This window comes from Crocodylus siamensis, chromosome 3 (genome assembly GCF_052110815.1).
Source record: "Crocodylus siamensis isolate JL-2025a chromosome 3, ASM5211081v1, whole genome shotgun sequence".
Classification (NCBI taxonomy): Eukaryota; Metazoa; Chordata; order Crocodylia; family Crocodylidae; genus Crocodylus; species Crocodylus siamensis.
Window position 1 is genome coordinate 145301212 of NC_143397.1, and position 22897 is coordinate 145324108.

General features: G+C 44.2%; 1 protein-coding gene across 3 annotated transcripts in view; it reads left to right on the plus strand.

The window, feature by feature from the left end:
• The window catches only part of E2F3 (E2F transcription factor 3), a 62990-nt gene extending 48019 nt beyond the window's left edge, over window positions 1-14971 (plus strand). For 2 of the 3 annotated variants that reach the window (XM_090039418.1, XM_090039420.1), the window contains exons 5-7: window positions 7879-7993; window positions 11515-11653; window positions 12678-14971. In XM_090039418.1, coding sequence (XP_089895544.1) covers window positions 7879-7993; window positions 11515-11653; window positions 12678-12943 — 520 coding nt within the window. In that variant the 3' untranslated portion in view covers window positions 12944-14971. The remainder of the gene's footprint in view (window positions 1-7878; window positions 7994-11514; window positions 11654-12677) is intronic. The other variant, XM_090039419.1, reaches the window with a different exon arrangement.
• The last annotated feature ends 7926 nt before the right edge of the window (window positions 14972-22897 follow it).

Genomic DNA, 22897 nt, shown 5'->3' on the forward strand with positions numbered 1-22897 from the left:
GAAGTGCCCATGATGGAGAATCATAAAGCTGGCAGAGATCTTGGAGGTCATCTGACCCAACCTCTTGCACATTTGCAGGATGTGCTATTCCCAAACCATCTTGGATAAATGACTGTCCAGCCCCTTCTGGAAAACTTGCAATGGTGAAATGCTACACATGGCTGAGCAGCTTGTCCCATTGTTCTTGTTTCTTGTGGATGGAAAGGTTGGAGTTCACAGCCCCAAACCTTCTCCTGGATTTAAGTGCCTAACTCAGTCCTTTCAAAAGACCAGGGGTTAGTTGGTTTTGATTTTGCATCTGGCCTTGTTAACTGGTTTTGTGTTTATTAGACTAGTAGTGGTGTCCTCCTTTATGCAGTATCCTTGCAGTTACAGTACTCTCCCGAAAGATCTGGTCTCTGTCTTCAACCTTGAAGGGGCTGATACCCATACCTCCCCCTTCACTGGCAAGTGCCCTGGCCACTGGACTTCCAGTTGGGCTGGTGTGGAATTCTTATATATGTTATCTTACTGCTGATCTGGTTCCATATTTTACATTTAGGAAGTAGGGTTCAGGACCCAGGACTCCTGTCTGTTTAGCTGAGTGCCATTAACTCTGGACTGCCACATCTTGCTTTCTCTTTCTGGTCCAATGAATCTGGAATTTTTTTTCTGCAAACTGGAATAGTTTCATTAGGAGGCAGCAGTGCCCCACCCCAGCCTCATTTTAGTCTACTCTGGTAGATGGAGCAGTTGCCAGGGAGGTAGGAGATGTTGGTTTGTACCCCCTGATGAGGACATGGAAATAGGATCTCTTTCATCCTGGGTGGATGCTGTAGCCACTAAGCTAGCGGACAGAAGAGGGACGTAACTGTCAGCACTGCTTTTGAAAGAATGTGGCTTTGGCTGCTGTGTCTCTTGCAGTACACATTCATGGAAGCGTGCTCTGAGAACACCTACCAGACTGTGCCCCCTGGAGGATGTCAGTGAAGGAATAATTTGCCAAGAATTCCTGGACACTAGGGCTGTGCAAAGCTTCGGTGGCCAATTCGATTTGGAGGAGATTTGGCGGCCAAATCTCCGAATCGAATCGGAGACCAATTAAAAGATCTGAATAGAATCAGAAGCCTCTGAATCGATTTGGAAAAGATTTGGCACCAATTTGGAGATTCAGTAATAGACTAAACAGGCAGCAGTCCTCACCATGGTGGACACGGCTGTCTCCAGCTGGTAAGTCTGTTGTGGGCGGAGTGGGGAGGGAAGGGGCGTGGGGGGACAGATCAATGCTCCCACAGTGAGGGAGGGATTGGGGTTGGGGTTGGGGCTGGAACAAACTGCCCAGCTGGGGTGAGGGGGGGTGCAGGACTAAGGGAGGGGGGCTCCCACCACTGCGCGCCACTGGTTCAGGAAGGCACGGGAGCAGGCGTATGCCCCCGGATCTGTGTAGGGCAGGCTGGGCCAGGGTGCACTCCAGGAAGCTAACTCCAGCCTCCCGCCCCTGGGGCTGCGCTTCTCAGGGTGGGTGGAGCCAGGGCTGTGCTTCAGGCTGTGGCTGGGGCTAGCCACCCAGAGTGCAGCCCTGGTTCTGCCCGTCCCTCAGAGGGCAGTGGGGTGGGGCCTATGGGGGGCCTGCAGCCACTCTAAAATTCCCCATAGGGCCTGCCGCTGGCCCCTCCTCAATTCAAGTGCACATGCCCACTGCCATGCCCTGCTGCTGCTTGCCCAGCTTGTCCGCGAGGCACAGGGAGTCTGGGCAAGCGGTGGGAGGGCATCGCCTCCGCTCCCAGCACCTTCCGCCACCTGTCTGAAGTACAGCTCAGCCCGGCCCAGCCTGCTCTGCATAGATCCGGGGTCACATGCCTGCTCCCATACCCTCCTGGACCAGTGGCATGGGCAGTGGTGGGAGCCCTTCCCTCCCCCTTCCACCCACCACAACAGACTTGCCAGCTGGAGACAACTGTGTCCAGCGTGGTGAGGACTGCTGCCTGTTTAGTCTATGGCCGAATCTTTGGGTCAGAATTGGCTGAATCAAATCAGGAAAGTGATTTGAATCGCCAAATCGAATCACTGTCCCTGTGAATCGGCCAAATTTGAATCTAAAGCGAATATTTGCCAGTTTGCACAGCCCTACTGGACATTTGCTTGTATGAGGCACTAAGGTGCTCAGCCCTGCCAGGATGGTGTGCCAGTTTCTGGACTCATGCAGAAACAGAACTTGAGGCCTCCAGGGAAATTACTGACAAAATATATGTGTGCCTGCAAATCTAAGGTGTCCAAAGATTGGCAAGGCAAGATTCTTTGGGTAGATGTGATGTCTTTTACTAGACCAACTAAATAGTTGGAAAAAAATAGTTCTTTGCAAGCTTTTGGGCACAAATGCCCTTCTCCATGCATCGGGAGATTGGGAAGGAGTTTTGAGGATCTCAGTCATGGAATTATGTGCCTAAATTCCAACCTAAGCTCCTCCATGAATTCATGGACCTATAGATTTTTTGGGTCAGAAGGGACCTTAGTAGATCATTGAGTCAGACCCCCAGCCCTGGACAGGAAAGAGTGCTGGGGTTAGGTGACCCCAGCTAGGTGCTTGTCTAGTCTCCTCTTAAAGACCTCGATGGTAGGGGAGAGGACCACCTCCCTTGGAAGCTCATTGCAGATTTTGGCAACCCTGATGGTAAAGAATTTTTTCCTAATGTCTAATCTAAATCTGCTTTCCATCAGTTTATGGCCGTTGTTCCTAGTAACCCCAAGGGGTGCCCTGGTAAACATTGTCACCTGTTCTTTGCTGCTCCCCGCCATGATGAATTTGTAGATGGCCACAAGATCCCCTCTCAGCCTTCTTTTGCTGAGGCTGAAGAGATTCGGGTCCCTCAATATCTCCTCATAGGATCTTACCTGCAGGCCCTTAACCATATGAGTACTCCAGTTGTGGTCTTACCAATGCTGCATAGAGGGGAAATATCACCTTCTTAGACCTGTTCGCAGTGCACTTTCTCATGCATGAAAGAGCGCATAGTTGGCCTTACTTATCACTTTGTTACATTGATGACTCATGTTCATTTTGGAGTCGACTATGACTCAGAGATCCCTTTCTGCTGCTGTGCTGCTTAGAAAGTCACCTCTCAGACTGTAGGTGTGCTGGTGATTTTTTCTCCCTAGATGCAACACTTTGCACTTATCTTTGTTAAACTGCATCCTACTCTGATCTGCCCACTTTCCCAATCTGTTCAAATCTGCCTGAATCAGCCAGCTCCCTGTCCTCCAGTGTGTTTACTTTGCCCCATTATTTGGTGTTATCCATGAATGTGGACAGAATGCTTTCCACACCCTCATCCAAGTCACTGATGAAGATACTGAACAGCACTGGTCCAAGCAGCAAACCTTGGGGAACTCCAGATCCCACATTTTCCAGGTCGAAAATGACGCCTCCACCACCACCCTCTGAGTGCATCCCATAACCCAATTCACTCACCTGACCATGTAGTAATCTATGTCACAACCACTTAATTTATTTGTAAGAATGGGATGCAACACTGTATGAAAGGCCTTTTTAAAATCCAAGTAGATAACATCTACCTCAACTCCTGCATCTAAGCAATTTGTGACCTGGTCATAAAAAGAAACAAGGTTAGTCAAGCAGGATCTACCTGCTATGAAGCCATGCTGGTTGCCCTTCAGCATTATTTTTCCTTCTGGACTCCCACAAATGTGATCCTTAATAATTTTTTCAAAGCTTTTCCCAAGGATAGAGGTGAGGCTAACTGACCTATAGTGACCCAGATCATCCTTTCTCCCCTTCTTGAAAATAGGGGCTTAGGTGTCTCTGTACTAATGTTAGGAGCATAGGGGAAAAGCAGGAGGAACTCACACTTCTGCTTGCAAACAAAGACTTCGACCTGGTTGGGTTAACAGAAACCTGGTGGGACCCTACCCATGATTGGGCAGTAGGCATTGAGGGCTGTAGGCTGTACAGATGAGACCCAGTGGGGAAAAAGGGGCGGGGGGACATTGCTCTATCTTAAAAAGCAATACATGTCTTCATTATTCAAGATGGGATCAGAAGGGGGGGCAAGTTGAAGCACTGTGGGTCAGAATGCAAGGGGGTCAGAGTGAAAGGCACTTGGTAGTGGGGGTATATTACAGAGCACCACACCAGGAGGATGAGTTAGACCTGGCATTCTTGAGACAGCTCTCGGAGGCAGTACACTCAAGGGACATGGTTGTCATGGGTGACCTAAACTACCCTGATGTGTTGGGAGGAGCAATCAGCTAGATCTGCCTGTTCACGAAGGTTCCTAGCCAGCATACAGGACCTTCACCTAACGCAGAAGGTATATGGTCCCACTAGGAGAAATGCCTTACTGGACTTGGTGCTTCTTACAAGGGATGACCTGGTGGGTGATTTGCAGATGCAGGTTAACCTAGGGGATAGCGACCACCAGTTGTTAGAATTCGCTATCCGACGAAAGGTGGGAAAGATCACTAGTAGGGCCGAAGTGCTAGACTTCAGAAAGGCTAACTTCAAATAGCTCAGGAGTTTACTAAGTGAGGCACTGAAGGGCAAGAGCTTTGGTGAGATGGGAGTCTAAGGAGGGTGGGCATTCCTCAAGGGAATGATCCTTCAGGCACAAAAGGGGACCATACTAGTGCACATAAAGGGAAGCAAAAGAGCCAAGAAACCCTCTTGGCTGAACAGGAAAATCCAGCAGAGCCAAGGGGAAAAAGGAGGCATACAGACTGTGGTAGCCACCAAGGAAGAATATACCTGCTTGGCTCGTATTTGCAGGAAGTCAGGAAGGCCAAAGCAGAAATGGAACTCAGGCTGGCAACAAAAATTAAAGAGTCCTTCTTTAGGTACATAGGGAGCAAAAAGACAGCACATGGTGACATAGGACCCCTACAGGACAGGCTAGGGCAACTGGTAACAGATAGGAGGGATAAAGCTGAGCTCCTAAATGAGTTTTTTCCATCTGTATTCCTGAGCACAGATAAAGACATCTTGGCCCAGAGGGCCAAAGACAGGCACAAGAGGGACTCCAAGCCACCAACAGTTAGCGCTGACCAATATTCATGACTCAGAAAAATATAGACTGATGTGAAAGTGCAACACTAAACAGAGGTCTGACCCTGACTGTCAGGTCTCAATAAAGTTTTTTGCTTGTCCTGCTGAAGACTGATAAAGGGTAGCATATTGTCTGCTTAAGTAACTGAGAAGCTTGTTTTAGTAGCTCTTTTAATCCGGGAGGACAGATTGTTTTTGCTTTTAAACAGCTGTTTCTTTGGTGGGGTGCTAGGTTGCTGTTCATAGTAGAATTAAATAATTTTTTTTTTTTAAGTGAGTTGGAATATGATTTCCATGACTTGCTTTTGTGGAAATTGCAGTTTTCCTTCAACTGCTCAAGCTGTAAAGGGAGTTGCAAGTAATAAAGAGAATTTTCAGACCTTCAAAACAATGGGAAGATTTGGATGTCTGAGAAGACTTGTGAATATGCTGCATAATGCATTGCTTTTTAGGAGATGGGTTCAATTTCAACCCAAACCTTTTATGAGAAAAAGTTGCTATCACGTGATTTGGAATAGATTTGCTGGTTTAAGCTCATACCATATGAAATAAGACCGCTATGATTGACTCTTAGGTATCAAGGTTGTAGCCATATTGGTCTAGAGGCAAAAGGAATCGGACCTCATGGTAGAGGTAATATCTTTTATTAGACCAACTAGATGTTTGCAAAAAAAAAATTCTTTATTTGCAAGCTTTCAATTACAAGCACCCTTCTTCAGGCATAGGAGAAAAGATGGTAGAAATGAAAGTTTGTATTTCATAAGAGTTGAAGGTGTGGTAAAATATCCTGTTTTTACTCTCTGCCTTTGTGACAAATTTCTGTAGAGAGGTAAATGAGCTTTTATCTGTCATTTTGCTTCCAGAGAAGTTCAGTTCAAGCTAGGTTTAAGATATCTGGGTGAAATAATTCTTCACTTTTGCAACCCTGAGAAATGTGTTAGCAAATAACAAAAATAAAGACCCTGAAGTACTTGTATGTTGACCATGGATGTTTCCTGTTCTGAATAGAAATGATCTCTTGTCTTGGACTAACCATGTAGTTGGGATAAAGTTTAGACAAGCTTTTGAATGCAAGCCATTTTTCCTTGGATATAATCCTGAGGTTTAGGAAGTATCTAGTCAGACATGAGAGAAAATGTCTTACATTTGAAAGCTTGTCTAACTTTATCCCAACTACATAGTTGGTCCAATAAAATATATCACTTATAAATCCTTGCTTATGACATAATTTCTGGACCATCATGGCTACAACATCACACTTACACTGTCTATTCTGAATAGACAGACAAACTGATATCCAAGTTACACAGTTTGAAGACAGATCCCACTATGTGGTACAATGTGAATGCTGACCATAGTGAATGGTCTGTGAGTAACCAGTCCAAGTGTGGTCGTGATGCCCCCTGGTGGCTCTGTGACCATGCATGCCCCACTCTGCCCCTAGGCCACCTTCCCTTCTCACCTGTCCTGCCTTGATGGCATAATGATAAACAGGGACACTGCCCATGGACCTTTGCATGGCCCTAGTTCCACTGCTAGGGTCCCCAGCATCCTACTAAACCTCACTGGTCCTCGGGCCCCTCACTGGGCTGCTCAGGTTAACTGTACCCTGCAGGGCACCCAAAGCCTTAAGGACTACACGCGTGGCTCTAAATCTTCCACTATACCACACCCTGGGCCTTGCTGGTCACTGGGCTTCTGGCCCCCATTTGCCGGGCCCCTGTATGTTTGCACCTCTCTTTGGCACTGGGCCCCTGGCCACTGTGTGGCTGCTGCCTTGCACTCTGCCCACTCTGGGCTCAATTACTGCTCAAGCCTTGAGCCTGTGTCTGGCTCCCTAAGCCTCAGTGTTCCTGCAGGCAGCAAAGCAATCAGACTCATGTTCCTGGGCGCCTCGCCTGGGCAGGAGCTTCTAACCCCACAGCTAGCAGGGTTAGATTAGCTTGCCAGCCCAACCCCCCCAGGCTTATGTGCTCCCAGGGCTCTGCCCCTTTCCAGTCAGAAGACTGCCTGGGCTGGCTGTAGGTGCCTGCTAATTGTCTCATTTGCCTGTTGGCCCAGCAGCCTGTAGCTGCTATACCCTGCCTAGCCTGCAGAGCTCCCTGCCTGGGCTGTTTCTTTTAAAGGAACAGAGAGACCCCAGGCTCTGTTATAGTATAGTAAATTAAAAAAAAACCACGTTATTTACATTACTTTCCTTTTTCTCTCTCAAGAAGGTAGTTGGATAACTGTTGCTCGTTTTTTATGCCCAGGAGTCCACAGATTATATGCACTGACCACTTCATTACAATTTACTGTTTTTAATCAATTCAGGGTATAAAAACTAGAGATTAGAAGTCACATAGGCAGGGAAAAAAAAGACAAAGGATTTCCTAAAAAATAATTACTGAATAACTAAATATCTAAATTGTAATGAAATGACAGCTGTAGTTGTTTTTAAAAGGTGTGTTTTGTGCATGCATATTATATATATTTGAAAATTACCATAATTTTTTCCAGTTCATAGTTCTATGTAACCTGTTTGCACATATGTTGAAATTCTCTGCCAGATGTTGAGTAATAATGGGTTGAGTGGTTTTTAAAATGTATGTACTTTTACACACACACCAGGTTGACTAGAGACAGCTGTACTTAAGATGGGACAGAAAATACCTTTTTTGTTTCCTTTTTTTGGTTTGTTTGTTGTTTTTTTTGCTCAAAATGGCATCATTTGCATTTGACTGAAATTAACTTTCAAATTTGACAGTATGAAGGAACAACATTTATCAAATCAGTTTCTGCAGAAACCTTCATTTTGAATATACTGGTTTGGTTGGAAAACATTTCTTAACACTGATTACGTTAGCTTATGTTACATATCAAGATATTAGAAAAATTAGTGGCCTTAAAGACCAAACTGTTATAGTTGTGAAAGCTCCTCCAGAAACAAGACTTGAAGTGCCTGACCCAGTGGAGGTAAGAGCAGAGTGGTTTTTCTTATTGCATACTAGGTTTTTATCTATAGCTGGATGTGTTTGTGACTTTCTGTAGCATCGAGTTGGGTCATTATTGATATATATAGTCCTTTATTCAACCTTCTTGAAGACTGGAGGGGGAGGGCTTTTTTTTTTTAAACTTGAAGGCAACTACATAATCAAACTGCCAATTACATAGCAGAAACTAATCTTTATATTTCTCCTACTCCTTTCCTGGAGTATGACAATTGTGCTTTTTGATTCTTGCCCCTCCAAAACAATTCATTATTTTTTCAATTTTTTTGTAAAGAAAAATCCTCTCCATAATTGCATGTAATTCCTCACTGTAAACCTGTAGCATTTTGAAGTTTACCGGTCCTGCTTCCTGCAAAACTTGTTTAATCTTATATAAACTCTTTCATCATTGCCACCTTCTTCCCCTATCACCGTTTCCCTGTTATCCCTTAACTTTACCAAAATCTGACTTTACGTTATTGTGACCCATCATTCCACTATAATAGATTTGCTGTTGCTGTGATTTTGACCTGGGAGGAATTTCCCTTCCGCTCTGCCCATCACAAATAGATCTTCCTTTAGAAATCCACTCTGCTTGTTTTAATCTGCTATGTCCATTCACTGGCCATCTTCTATCACCCTTGCCTTTTCCACACGGGCTACTGGCTGTCAGATTACCAGAGTATGATGTCTGGTTATCCTTCTTCCTTCCTCAGTTTTATTTTTTTCCCATTATCTCAAATAATTCAAAACTCCAAATTGATTGTCTAATATGAGTCAGGATTTTCCCATTTAATTTACCTGATGTCACAGATGCAGACTGACCTGCATTTCACACTGTCCACTCAGGTAAATGGTCTACTTCCTTTATCTGTCCCTCCCGAGTTCAACCCTTCTGGATCTAGACATCTGGTTGGCAGCCCCACTCTTTCCCAAGCAAGTTAACTTGATGGCCCAAGTGTGTGGAGCACAGAACATAAGAACTGCCATTTGCTGGGTCAGGCAATGGGTCCATCTTGCCCAGTATCCTGTGTCACATGGTGGTAGAGAATGGATGCTGAAAGGGAGAGTAAACTGGGTATGAACCCAGTTCATTTGCAGCATTTAAGGTTTAGGAAGTTTTGATTCAGAGGCTATATTCCTGATTCCCATTCTCAATAGCTACTGATGCCCCTTTCCTGCAAGAATATGCCCAAACTGTCAGCTTTCACAGCATCTGGTGGTAGTGAGTTCCACACTTTAATTACATGCAATGTGAAAAGATTTCCTATTGTTAGTTTTAAACTTACTACCTACTAGTTTCATGTTTCATAGTTCTTGTATTATGAGACAGTAAATAATAAATCCCTATTTACTTTCTTGTTGCCATTTAGTATTTTTATAAAGCCTTATCATGGCCTCTCTCACACATCTCTTCTCTAAACTGATTAGGCCTAGCTTCTTTAGTCTGTCCTTATATGGAAGCCCCTCCATACCACTAATTGTCTTTGTTGCCTTTCTCTGTAGAAACCCTTTTGTTCCCCAGACCTCCAGACTCAACTAGTGTTTTCAGAACAATGTGTTGTTTTATCATTTACCCAACAGTACACAGCAGTTAGAGGCAGTGAGTAAAACAATAAAGGTTTAGGTACTCATACCTGAACTTCAGCAGCATTGGTAAGTTCCTCTGAGCCAAGATGTCCCTATTTGTGAGTTGGGAGGACAGATAGTGATTGGGTTTTCCCTTAAAGATTTCTCTCCAATGGCAGCTAGTCACTTAAACCCCATCACGTTCTTCAACCTAAGATCCTTCAGTTTTGATCCTAGTCTCAGTTTGAGAAGCATAAACCTTGCTAGCCTGTTTGAGACAGTTAAGGCCATTCTCTGATTAACAGCTCTCCATATTGTCCCCCTACATTGTCACCGTCATTATCTTGTTTCCTGTTTGTTTTCTCCCAATAGCCTTTGATTTCATTTTTAGAAGTATGACAAGACAATATCAAACAGATAAACTGAGGTTCATAGGATACTTTTTCATTTTTTCATACTTGACCTGCTTCAGCTTCAGTCTGCACTCACTTCTCCCCCTCCTACACATTAGTCATATGTTGTATACCTCAGTTACCCTTGATATTGCTCTTGCCAGATAGCACAGTCCTTCTTTTAGTTTGCTTGTTTTTTTCAACATTGTTTCTTAACCCCCCCAATCTATTCTTAGCTTCAGTTTCTATAGCCTCCTGTTTTCTTGATAAATTGTTTTTGTCTTGAACTACACAGCAATATGGGCCAGATCCTATTCTGCCTAGTAGCTAGGTACATGTGCTTTCAGTGTCTAGGTGCAATCCTGTCCTATGATGCTTATGTCTCTGAAAAGCCATTAATGGATCTGTTTTTGAAATGCACCTTCATATTGGCTTTAAGCCTAAATTGGAAAACGCAGTGAGGATGCAGGAACTTTTTGCATTAACTTCCTAGCAGGTTGGAGTAGAATTGTATCTAGATGCCTAATAGGTTGAGAGCTAGCCTTTTGTACACTTACTATGGTAAAAAAATGTCCGGATATGAGGAACCATTTGTCTAAGCACAATAAATAACTTTGAGAAGAGCAAAGGTGTCTGTGCTACTGGTGCCTTAAATCCACTAATAATATAATGCATCCTTGATGATTTCTGTGAGCCTGAAGCAAAGTGTTTTTTTTATTGGAGAGTTAATATTATTTTTTCTATCACAGTAATAAGAGCAACAGACTATATTTGTATCCATCCAGATACATTTTCACAAACAATATTTTTCTCCCTCAACTTGTGTACTAAAAAGAGAAAATGTTAACTTTTCAAGACAAGGAGGGAATTTCAATCCTGCAAGGAGCTTCTCCAGAATTGGTCTGCTGTAAGAGCATGGCATTTGCTTTCTTAGGAGGCAGAAGGGCTCATAAACCAAGCATTTTGGGGAAGAAAAAGCCACATGATCTATTTTATGTTTATGGTTTAGAAAAATGTCCCTTACTGAATGTTGTCAGTGATTTTTTCCATATGCAGTTAATTGTATTAATTTTTCATGTAAACTAGATCAACATACTAAGGCATTCCAGGTTTTTAACCTGGAAAAACCCTTTTTGCTACTTCATTTTTAAAGCAGAAATATGAAAAAGTATATAAATTCTACAGTGTAATGTCATCACAGCTGTTCTGAAAAAGTGTTAATGAGTCTGGTCCCCTTTTATGTGTACCTGCCTATAACATAACAAATTGATGGACTTCTTAGGTTTGTGTTGCAAAGAAGTGGGAAGAAGGTTGATTATATGATGTCTTCCCATTTCTGAGTTGTATCAACCAAGCCTCATATATTTAAAAAATAAGGTGGAATGTAAAAATAATTCTTCTTGTTTGTTGCATCAGAGCAAATTCAAACAGCAGCAGCCAAAACATCCATCTCTGCCTGGTATTTTGTCACCCCTGGGCAGATGTATTACTATTCCATTGCTTGTTTTTATCAAACTTTCCTAAAATTTGACATCTCTTCTGTTAGCAGAGTGCATTGATACATTTATCTAGTACCCAAGGACCTATTGAGGTTTATCTGTGTCCCGAGGAAAATGATGCCCTCAGTCCAATGAAAATGTACAGTCAGGACCACAATGGAAATATCTCAAAAAACATTTCCAAAGGTAAGATACTCCACGTGATATGTAAGTCTTCAGTGTGCTTTGAAAATGTGGCTGGAGTCATCTGTGCAATTGTATTTTTGGGTGCCTTTTTGGCCAAGGAACTGGAAAGCTAAGGTACAAGTTTTCTTCAATATCTTTCTGATGCGTATTAAAAAATATCTTTTTCCCCTCTTTGCCTGTACGTACAACAGGGGTGTCAGACCTGTGGCCACAGTCTGCATTCAGCCCATGCAGCTGTATAATCTGGCTCATGGGCTGCTGGAACAACCCTACGACCTGGCCCTGCTCCCATGTGCTGTGTGTAGCACATACTGGCTCCAAGATCCAGCACTGCATAGGAGGTCAGACCTAGTCCCAGCTACAGGGCCAGATGAATTTGACACTCCTGACTTATGACATCAGATCTTCTCTTTGCGGATTTTATGAAGCTATATATTTATAGCTGATCTGTTTAATAAAATGTATCTACTTCACTATGACTTTCTGAAAGAGAACAGTGGGCAGCAAACAAATGTTTTCTCAAAGTCAGAAGCAGAATGCTACATTTACCTATTTGTCATCTGCAGTTAACCAGTCAGACATTCAAGATGCTTTATATTTATTTAGAAAGCCTTGAATATACTTTACTTGGACATAGTCCCAAAGCCAGTTTATGTGTTAAGACTTTCATAATAGGTTTGCCTACTGGTTTCCACTGAAGAATCTGTGTCTTTCATTTAATTTCATTTCTTTATAAGTAATTGCTGACAGATGCTGCTTTCTATGGCAAGGATACAGTAAATTCGTAAGAAAGCTTATGTTGCTGTCATTACCCCCCGTCCCTCTCTCCCCATTCACTAAACCTAAAGGTATTTTTTCCAACATGCTATTTATAATCTACAATCAGGTGGATATAAGCGAGCAGAGAAAGAAGACCACTTCTTTGCTATGCATTTAAGTAACTTGGTGAAAAACCTTTGCTTTGGTATTTAATTGTTATATAAGAGATGAGATTATCACTATCTTTAACTTTCTTATCTAATAGATTTGGCTTCTGGTAACTCAGGACAAGGTGACAACTCAGTGAATATGACGAACCTCTCTCCACTGGCTTCTCCAACCAACCTTCTGCAGCAGACAGAGGACCAAATTCCCTCAAACTTTGAAGGGCCATTTGTGAACTTGCTGCCTCCTCTGCTTCAGGAAGATTATCTGCTGAGCCTTGGGGAAGAAGAAGGCATCAGTGATCTCTTTGATGCTTATGATTTTGAAAAGCTTCCCTCATTGGTGGATGAGTTTATATACAGTTGATTATGTTAATTTCTATATAAAGCATTTTTCTTTAAAAATGGCACCAGAACACCTGCTGTCACTCAGAGTTGTTCCCTAGCCCCCCAAGGATAGCATTACAGAGGAGTAAACCAGACTTCTGAGCAATGCTGACGGTCTAATGAAATACATCCTAGGTTAGTACAACCAACTGCAGGCTCTTGCAGCAAAGACCTGTGTGACCCTAGGCTCCAGCACCTCGTGAGTCAGCAAGTGGCACAGTGTGCAGGCAGGTAGCATAAATGACTTCTCCCCCACTTACTCAGTTTCTGATTACAGGGTCAAGTGGGCTTGTGGAGGAGGGCTCAATGAACTGGTTTAGTCATAAATAGCAATTTTTTAATAGTACTTCAGGCCGTGCCTTCTGTGGAGAATGCATGTCTTTTGAGTCTCGCAACCTGGATTGTACCTGCAGTAAACGTAAATATAAAGTAATGCAAGTGTGTGAAATGGGTATCTTCAACTCTGCAGGAATGTTTAAATTGCTCAAAATGAGCGTTTTGAGAGCAATGTATGTGTTTCAATATGAGGTCAGATACTAAGGTCCTTAAAAAGCTTTTAATAAAAATACACTTTAAATGTAGTGTATATTTCAAATATGGGCAAAGTATAATGTTCTGCCACTTCTCATAGTAACCACATATTTTTTAAAAAGCTTATGTGCGTGTGTTTGAGTGCGTGTGCGAGAGAAAGTGTTTTACCTATTAAAAAAATAAAACGAAGATGCACAGTTCAGTTTTACTGCCCCCAGTGTGCACTAGAACTGGTACATAAATTTTTCTGGTACTAAGTGGGGCTTTGTGTTAAGTGCCTACTAGAGATGCACTGTGGGTTTTTCCCTTTATGGAAAACAACTTATGCCAAGCTTTGTTTGTTCAGTAATACCATATTTATCTCAGTGGGTTAGCTTCCTCTGCTTCTAGCTTTTATAATTCTCCTTGCCAGCAACATGGGACTGATGTTTTTTCCAAAGTAAAAACTACATAAGTGTAAGTACCACATCAACTGAATTGTTTTATTTTTGAAACTCTTTGGTAGAATAGTATAGCAACAATATTTATTTTTTTTTCTTTTGAAAGTGAAAAGAATTCTAATGAGTCTTAAATAATTTCCATTTTTGTGTAAAATGTTGCCACTTTATGGGCTAAATTAATGTGTGTTGGTTTGGATGATGCCCCATATAATCTTCTGTTTGCATTATTGTTGTGTTTATCTGACATATATAGTAAATTTAGTACTATTTTATATTGTAGTTTGAATATTATGTATGCAGGTTTTCTGGTACCATTGAGTTGCTGCTATAGAAGCTCACATATGAAATGGCAAAAACTTACAGTACTTAAAACTGTATGACTGAGTGAGCCTTAGAATATAACAGTGTATAAAGGGCAACACATTAAGAACTGTTAAACAGTGTTAAGTGTGTGTTTATGTGTACAAATGTGTGCATAGATCATTCTGCAGTTATATTTAAGTTGATGTATGTTCTCTACTCACACTTTAGTTGTCTAGGAGTTTTGTACAATAGGAATTAATTTGTAAACACTGCCAGAATATTTTCTAGCTGGTTTGTAATTTTTTAAGAGTTTTTTTAAATGATGTGGGTCTGTAAATAAAATTGTAGTATTTAAAGTTTAAGTCTTGTGGAAGAGGAAAGTAAAAGTTTTGTGAGCATGAAGATTTTGTGTGAGACAAGGGGCACTTTTGTGGGGGAAGATAAAATGAAGACTAATGGATATTGTCTGTCTTTGTTATACCATTTTGTACAAATTAAACACTTGTCCCAATGTGTGCGGGCAAAATACTAAACTAATTTAGCTTTGCATTGTATGCTAGTTTAAAAAACCTGTAAAATAATGTAAAAAAAAAAAAAAGCTTTTATGGTGGGTTTTGTAAATAGATTTATTAAAGGGTGACCTGTTCTCTAGCTGTGATCTTACCACTTCAAATGGATGTAATTTGAATAAATTTTGTATGGTAATGAATCAATAAAAAGGATTTTTTAAAGAGTTTAGTTTTGTATGCTGATGTCTATTTTGGAATCATGCTTTTTTAAAAATCTTGTTACTCATAGTACTTTACCAGTATAATTTGTATTACAAAACCTTTATCAATGGTAGCTTTTGTTGTTTTTTCCTTCTTTCATTTGATGAAAAAAAAATTGGAATCCCATTAGGTTATTTGTCTACCTAGGTTGACAATATGCTGTGCTGCGCAAAAAAAGGCAAACAGCTATAAAAAAATTAACAAACAAAACGACCGTGTTCAGATGAGTATGTGGTGCTGCAAACATATCTGCAGCGCCATATACCACACATTCAAATGTTCTGCACACTGCAAGGGAGCGCTGCCCGTGTGTGCTGCTTCAGTTTTTATTTGCACAGGTTGTTTGAACCCCTGGATATCTGGGGGTCAAAAAAAACCCAAGGGAAAAAACAGGTTTTTTTAATGAGCATTATAAACTCACTACTTACTGACCTCACAGAAGTACTGTTTTAGGAAGGATTGGCAGGATGGGAGGGAGAGGAATAGGGACACTTAAAGAATCTAATGATTCTCCAGCTGGTGATTCCTTGGGAGGATTATCCCCAATTAAAGAGGGTCACTCAATAGTGTCTCTGGGAATAGTGCCATGTACTGTGGAGCCTTTTCAGGTTTTTTTAGTGTATGTTCAACTTCTTAAGGTAGATATCCTCCAGTGAACACCTTCACTTCCATGCTTTACTTTCCCTGTGGTAGCTGTAAGACTTCATCATGGGAAAAAAAAATAGGAGATAATCTCCTTGTAATGTGTTTGCTGTCTCGTCCACTACACAATGGAACAGCTCAGAGCTATGGGTCATTTGCTTTCCTTATATCCTTATTATTATATGTGGGTTTATGCTCACTTGCATAAGATTTTCCTTCTTTGCACTTTCCTCATATACAGAAGAGAGTCATGGGTGGGATTTGTCCTCTCACTTCTATCATCTCAGACACAGAGGTAAAGGCTGACAGGCAGATTCTCTTTCTCCCCATTCTGGCATTGTGTGCCTAAAACTTGCTCAAGTACCTTCTATAAGCAACTCTCACACTCTGTTTCTATTCACCTACTGGCTGTTGGATCTGATGTTTCTTCCTCCCCACATGCTGTGCTGTAAATTACTCTCATTACTTCTTGCAGCAGTTGGGTTGTCCTTGGAAGTTTTGTATCCACATATTGTTTGGAAATTAAACCCTAACTTTCTTTAGTGTATCTATGCTAATTTGTAGTGTGAAAACTCATTATCTATCTAGCAAGTTGCTACTCATTTCACAGAGGATTTGTGGGAGTCTATGTACTCCATATTGTCTGCAGTTGTAAGACTGGAAAAGCATTCGGGAAATCAGTAAGATACAGATGGCTTAATAGGCTCTCCTTGTTCATGGCTGCATTTCATATGTTAGCTCTTTCGATCCTGAGCAATGGGTTCACTCCTATCAACCTCATCACAACTGGGTGTGTACTCCACATGGCACAATGTAGAGCAGGAGTGGGCAATTATTTTGGTTGGAGGGCCACTACAGGAATTTGGATGAGCTGTTGTGGGTCTGGGAGGGAGGGGAGAAATAAGATACTATCCAACCCAGGTCTGTCTGGTCCGTACCCACTGCCAGGGGCGCCAGAGGCAGTGGGCAGGCAGGATCTCCATGGAGACTGCTCAGGACCCCTGCAGGCAGGGTGCACTCAGCTGGGTGGATGGGATGGAGCTGTAGGCAGGCAGAGTGGCAGGCAGGGCCAAGGTTGCAAGGCAGTAACAGTGCCGGGCTGAGGCCAGGGGCAGAACTGTGATCTGCTCCCTGCACGTCCCTGCTGCGGCTCTGCCCCAGGCTGCAGCTCTGCACTGTCACTGCCCTGAGATCCAGGCCCCAGCCGCTGGCTGCCCATCCCACTCCTGGATGCTTCTCCCCACTTGCTCCCGGCTCCATCGCATCCACCCAGCCAAGCGTGCCATGCCTGTGTGTGTGTGTGTGGGGGGGGGGGTACCACCTGGTGTCCATGGAGAACCCAACTGCCCACTCCCTCTGGCACCCCTTGGGGGTGGGTGCAGGGTGGACAGGCCAGGGTGCCCAGGGCAGCAGGGCCAGGTCTGGCAGGAGGGCCAGCTGGAAGGAACCACAGTAGTGGAGGCTGCCAGGAAGCAGAGTCCAGCTGCTGAGTTGCCCATGCCCTGCCGTGTGCTCAAGGGCAACAGGACTGACTATGCATGCCACAGCCTGGGCTGTCCCCCTGTGCCTGAGCTGGGTGGATCCAAAGGACCTGCTGCAGGCAGGACAAAATCCCTTGGCAGGCTGGATTTAGCCTGTGAGCTGTATCTTGCCCAACCCTGATGTAGGGGCTTTGATCCTGGTGCTGAAGTCAGGAGTAGATTTGTCTGAGGCAGATGGATGCTGCCTGCACAAGAGGCAACAGTATGCTGGGGGGTTTTTATGACTTGCCTCTCCTGTGTAAACCTGGTCACTCTTCTGCTTATGCTCTAAAACGTTTCTGTAGTGGAATTTACTACATGAAATCTTAACTTTCCATAAGTACTGAGCATTAATGAGGTTAGGAGATGACATGCCTTTTCTAGTGTATTTCTTTTCCTTTATGTATTTTCTGTAGTAATAGACACACTTCCTCAACACTTGTGGGAGCTATATCTTGAGTTGGGATGGGAGCAGTAGGAGAATAATGGATGATAAAGGGAGAGTAACCTGGAATCAGTTTGGGAATAGAGGTACAGAGGCACTGAATCTGATTCATTGGAAAGTAACACTTGAAATCCTTGGCATGTAAGTTGTTAAGCACATGAGATGGAATGGGAATAGATGCTGAACAAGCAGAGAGAAGCTGTTAGCTCTGTACAAAATGGTGACATATGGCCTTTACTCAGAAAAGTAGTTCAAAATCCCCTAAACAGTTGTACAATAATGCAATACATAATAGTTATGGACACAGCTTCCTTTGGCAGCATTTCCAGGCCGATAGCTTCTAGAAATCTCCTACTCAGCAATGCAGTAGGTTTGTCTACCTGTGTGGGGGTCTGACATAAGATACAAGGTCAAGCGATTCTTGGCTGCCCTGATAAAATCCTCCTCTTACTTGGACTTTATAGCACTTGTGGGGGTCAAGTGACTTTCCAGTGGGTTTTTGGGGAAGTTACTGGTTTTCATGTTGGCCATGGCCATGTTGTTTTGGGTGCTTTGTGGGAAATGAGCCAAAATCGGGTCCAGCTCTTCAAAGTATGGACACATAGTAGGAGCATTAATGCAACACCTGTTCTGCTCTCATGTATTTAGCTGCTTCTCCTGGAACTTTTTTGGATTGACTCAACTCTGGAAACTGCTCTAGGACGAGCCCCTGTCTTCAATTGCCCTGACAGTGTTTAAAAAATGCTGACTTCTCCAAATGAGACTAAATAAGCTGTTTCCTAAGAAGGGCAACCAAGTACAGCACTTTCATAGCAACAGATGAGGGTATGGCTTCTTTACTGAGCATATGAATTCACTGCTATCTTTTTTTGTTGTAAAAGGACACTCATACCAATATCCATAGATTTCATAGACATCAGGGCTGGAAGGGACCTCAGGAGATCATCGAGTCTAGCCCCCTGCCCAAAGGGCAGGAAGTCAGCTGGGGTCATAGGATCCCAGCAAGATAAGCATCCAATTTACTCTTGAAGGTGTTCAATGTAGGTGCTTGAACCACCTCCGCTGGCAGACTGTTCCAGACCTTGGGGGCTCGGACAGTAAAGAAATTCTTCCTTATGTCCAGCCTGAAACGGTCTTGCAGGAGTTTGTGACCGTTCGACCTCGTCATCCCTTGGGGCGCTCTGGTGAACAAACGTTCCCCCAGATCCTGGTGGTCACCCCGATAAACTTATAGGTGGCCATCAGATCACTCCTGAGCCTGCACTTTTCCAGGCTAAAGAGTCCCATGTCTCTCAGCCTATCATCGTAAGATCTGTTTTCCTGACCTCTGATCATGTGCGTGGCTCTCCTCTGGACTCTCTCAAGCTTCTCCACATCCTTTTTGAATTGTGGAGCCCAAAACTGGACGCAGTACTCCAGCTGCGGCCTCACCAGGGCCGAGTACAAGGGGAGAATGACATCCCGGGATTTGCTCGAGAAGCACCTATGGATGCAAGCCAGCATTTTGGTCGCTTTACTAGCCGCAGCATCGCATTGCAGGCTCATGTTCATCTTGTGGTCAATGATGACCCCCAAGTCTCTTTCTTTTGTAGTGCTATCCAACGTAGCACTGCCGAGCCTATAAGGATGCTGCAGGTTTTTCCTCCCAAGGTGGAGAACCTTGCATTTATCGGTGTTAAACACCATGAGGTTCTCGTCTGCCCATTTGCTGAGCTTGTCCAGGTCAGCCTGGATCACCCGACTATCTTCTGGCGTGGATGCTTTGCCCCAAAGTTTGGTGTCATCGGCGAACTTGGCCAGTCCACTCCTGACTCCAATGTCCACATCATTAATGAAGATGTTGAACAGGATGCGTCCCAGGACAGAGCCTTGAGGGACCCCGCTGGTCACAGGGCACCACGATGAGTGACTGCCATCGATTACAACCCTCTGGGTCCGACCACGGAGCCAGTTTCCCAGCCAGCGGATCGTGGTGGAGCCAAGGCCACAACTGGCCAGTTTGGCCAAGAGGTGATCATGGGTTACCAAATCAAAAGCTTTTTTGAAGTCAAGATATATGACATCAATCTCTTCTCCCTGGTCCAGGTGATAGGTCACCTGGTCATAGAAGGAAATGAGATTGGTCAAACAAGACCTACCCGCAACAAACCTGTGCTGGCTATCCCTTAGGATGTTAGCCTGGGCCAGTCCATCAAGGATGGCCTCCTTAATAAACTTTTCTAAGATCTTCCCCAGGATAGAAGTCAGGCTAATGAGCCTGTAGTTAGCCGGATCCACTCTCCTCCCTTTCTTAAAGATCGGCACCACATTGGCCTTCTTCCAGTCTTCGGGCACTACACCAGAGCGCCAGGAGTTTTCAAAGATCTGTGCCAGGGGCTGGGCTATGACTCTCACCAGCTCCTTGAGTACCCTGGGGTGCAGACTGTCAGGGCCGGCTGACTTGAAGGTATCTAGCTTCTCAAGGTGTTCCTTCACGAGGTCAGCATTGATGGAGGGTAGGGGATCCCCATCACCCGGATCTCCCTGTCCCATAGCAGGCATGGGTGTCCCATGGGACTGATGAAAGACTGACACAAAGTACCTATTTAATAGGTTGGCTTTTTCCTAGGCGTCAGTTGCCAGTTGCCCCATCTGGTTTAGCAGGGGTCCAACGTTGCCCTTGCTTTTCATCTGGCTCCCCACATATCTGAAAAAGGACTTTTTGTTGTCCTTGATGCTTGAAGCTAGTTGGAGTTCAGTTGCAGCCTTGGCTTTCCTGGTTTGCTCCCTGCAGGACTGGACCAGTGCAGAATAATTCTCCTTGGAGTTGAATCCCGTCCTCCATCCTTTGTAGGCTTTCCTTTTTAGCCGTAGGAGGTCCGCTAGGTCCCTGGAGAGCCAGGAAGGCTGCTGTGCCTTCTTGCTGCCTTTCCTCCATGTTGGAATAGATTTAGCTTGTGCATTGAGGATCGCTTCCTTGAGAAGCAACCACTCTTCTTGAACTCCCCTCTCCCTGGGGTCATGGTCCCTAAGGGCCTGACTGACAAGCTTCTTGAGCTTGTCAAAGTCGGCTTTTCTGAAGTCAAGGACTTCTGTGTTGCTGACTGACTTGCCAGCTTTACGGCGGATGGTGAAGGTGATCAGCTCGTGGTCGCTGTCACCCAGCTTCCCATCGATCACTAGGTTGCCGATTAGGTCGTCCCCCGTAGCCAGTACCAGGTCGAGCACCGCTTTGCCTCTCGTTGGCCCATAGACTTCTTGAGTCAGGTAGAGGTCATCCACGCACGAGAGAAAGCTTTGCGATCGCTCGGATTTTGCTGAGTGATCTTCCCAGGAGATGTCCGGGTAACTGAAGTCACCCATGACAACCAAGGTCCTGGAGCAAGCGGCCTCAGTCAGTTCCCGGGCGAACTCCTGGTCAAGCTCAGGCCTTTGAGTGGGAGGTCTGTAGTAGACTCCCACCATTGTGTCCTTCTGATCAAGATGACCCCAGAGCAGCAGAGCGCACTCAGAGACAAGCTGGTTCCAGTGTGAAGCAGTCAGTGTAGGACTGTAGTTGGAGGAAGTAGTTGGAGGTAGTTGGAGTTGTAGCAAGAAGTGAGAGGGTCAGGAATGTGTTTCCATGAGCGGGCTGACTGGGAAGGAGAGTTAACTTCTGTTCCAAAGTGAACTTGATGTGCCCAAAGACACCAAGTAATTTTGGTTTATTAAAAATAAGTTGTATGTGGAAGCAAGGCACTTAAGGCAAACCACGCTAATGACAGCCACTCCAATGGGAGCAGGAGATCAGGAGATCACGGCTCTGCCCCAGTTCCTTGCAGTGGTGAGAGCCTTGTCTGGAGCAGGGGCAGAGCTGCAATCCTCTGCTTGCACACCCCTGCTCCGAGTGTGCAGGCTATAGATCATGGCTCTCCCTGGCTCCGGAGCAAGCTGACCCCATCGCAAGATCCCAGTGGCTCCAGAGCAGTCCACCACCCCACTCTGCCACATGCACTGCCAGTGTGGCTGCTTTCCATGGCAAAAGCCAGTCTTGAGTTTTCCCACACAGCTGAGGCTGGGGTCTCCATGGAGGCCGGCCCCAGCCATGTGGACAGGGGCTGCTGGGAAATGGAGTCCGGCTGCTGGCCAGATTGGCCATTTTGCCCACCCCTGGCCTAAATGATGAAGTCTTTTTTGGTTTTAAAACGCTGTAAAAAGAATGAGGAGGAGGAGAAATTGTGAAGAAACAGGAAAGGGTCCGTTCATGGCTGCACGATAAAGACTGGAACAGTTGGAATTGATTAGTGCTGCCTCTGACACTATTTAGTCCTAGAAAGATGCATCTCAAACATCTAAAGTAGACTAGACTAGCCAGGTCAGTGCAGGGACTGATGTTCTCAGATTTCTCTATAGTCCACTGGCTAGTTTCAACTCTTGGCTAGAAATGCTACAAAGGTTATAAGTTACCTATCACTTCATGTGTATTATGGATAGGGTCCATAATACACCCTGGAAGTGGTGTATTAATACACCACTGGAAGTGGGAGGGTCAGGGATGGGTTTACATGAGCAGACTGCCTGGGAAGGAAAGTTACTTCTGTTACTGTTTCAAACAAAAGGTCAACAGGCTGCCAAGCTTTAGCTGCTGTTAGACTTATAAGTCTAATATAGAGTAGATTCATGGCATCTACTGACTTTTCAACCAGTTCAAGAGAGAGTATAACCTGTTGCCTGTAGGAAAAAAAATCCTTTAAACAAAGTAGTGTGACATTCCAGGTGCATTTATATCAAAAAGATATATACTCCATATGCCCTGGAGGAGATACAGGATCAAAAGGGGTCAACCGTCTGCCCTTACCCTAGCAGTCCATAGTGGTTATACACCAGTGGCACAACAGAATGATGCGGCTAGCCCCTTATCTAGCTGCTTTTGGCTCCTGCATAAATTACCTAGATTTACTGCTGGGTCAACTGAGGTGGACAGTACAAGTCCAGCACAAAGTTCATGCTCACACTCAGACTTCTGGAACTGTAGCAAGATGCCCCAAACTCTTTGGACTTGAAGGAGATGCAGGGCACACAAAAATAAACCTGCCAAATCGTGCATGTTGAGATGTTTCAGCTATAACAGTAGTTTGTTTTCTGATGATATCCTGCTCCATGTTAAGAAAAAATAACCCAACATTTTACTGATGTTTTTCCTCTAATCTGGGTCTGCTAAGAGCCCACCTAAAGTTGGTGCTATTTATATAAGTGGGACTGCTGCCATTACTTTAGCAGGAGCTGGATTAGGCGCACATTTTTATAATCTTGGATGCATAATCT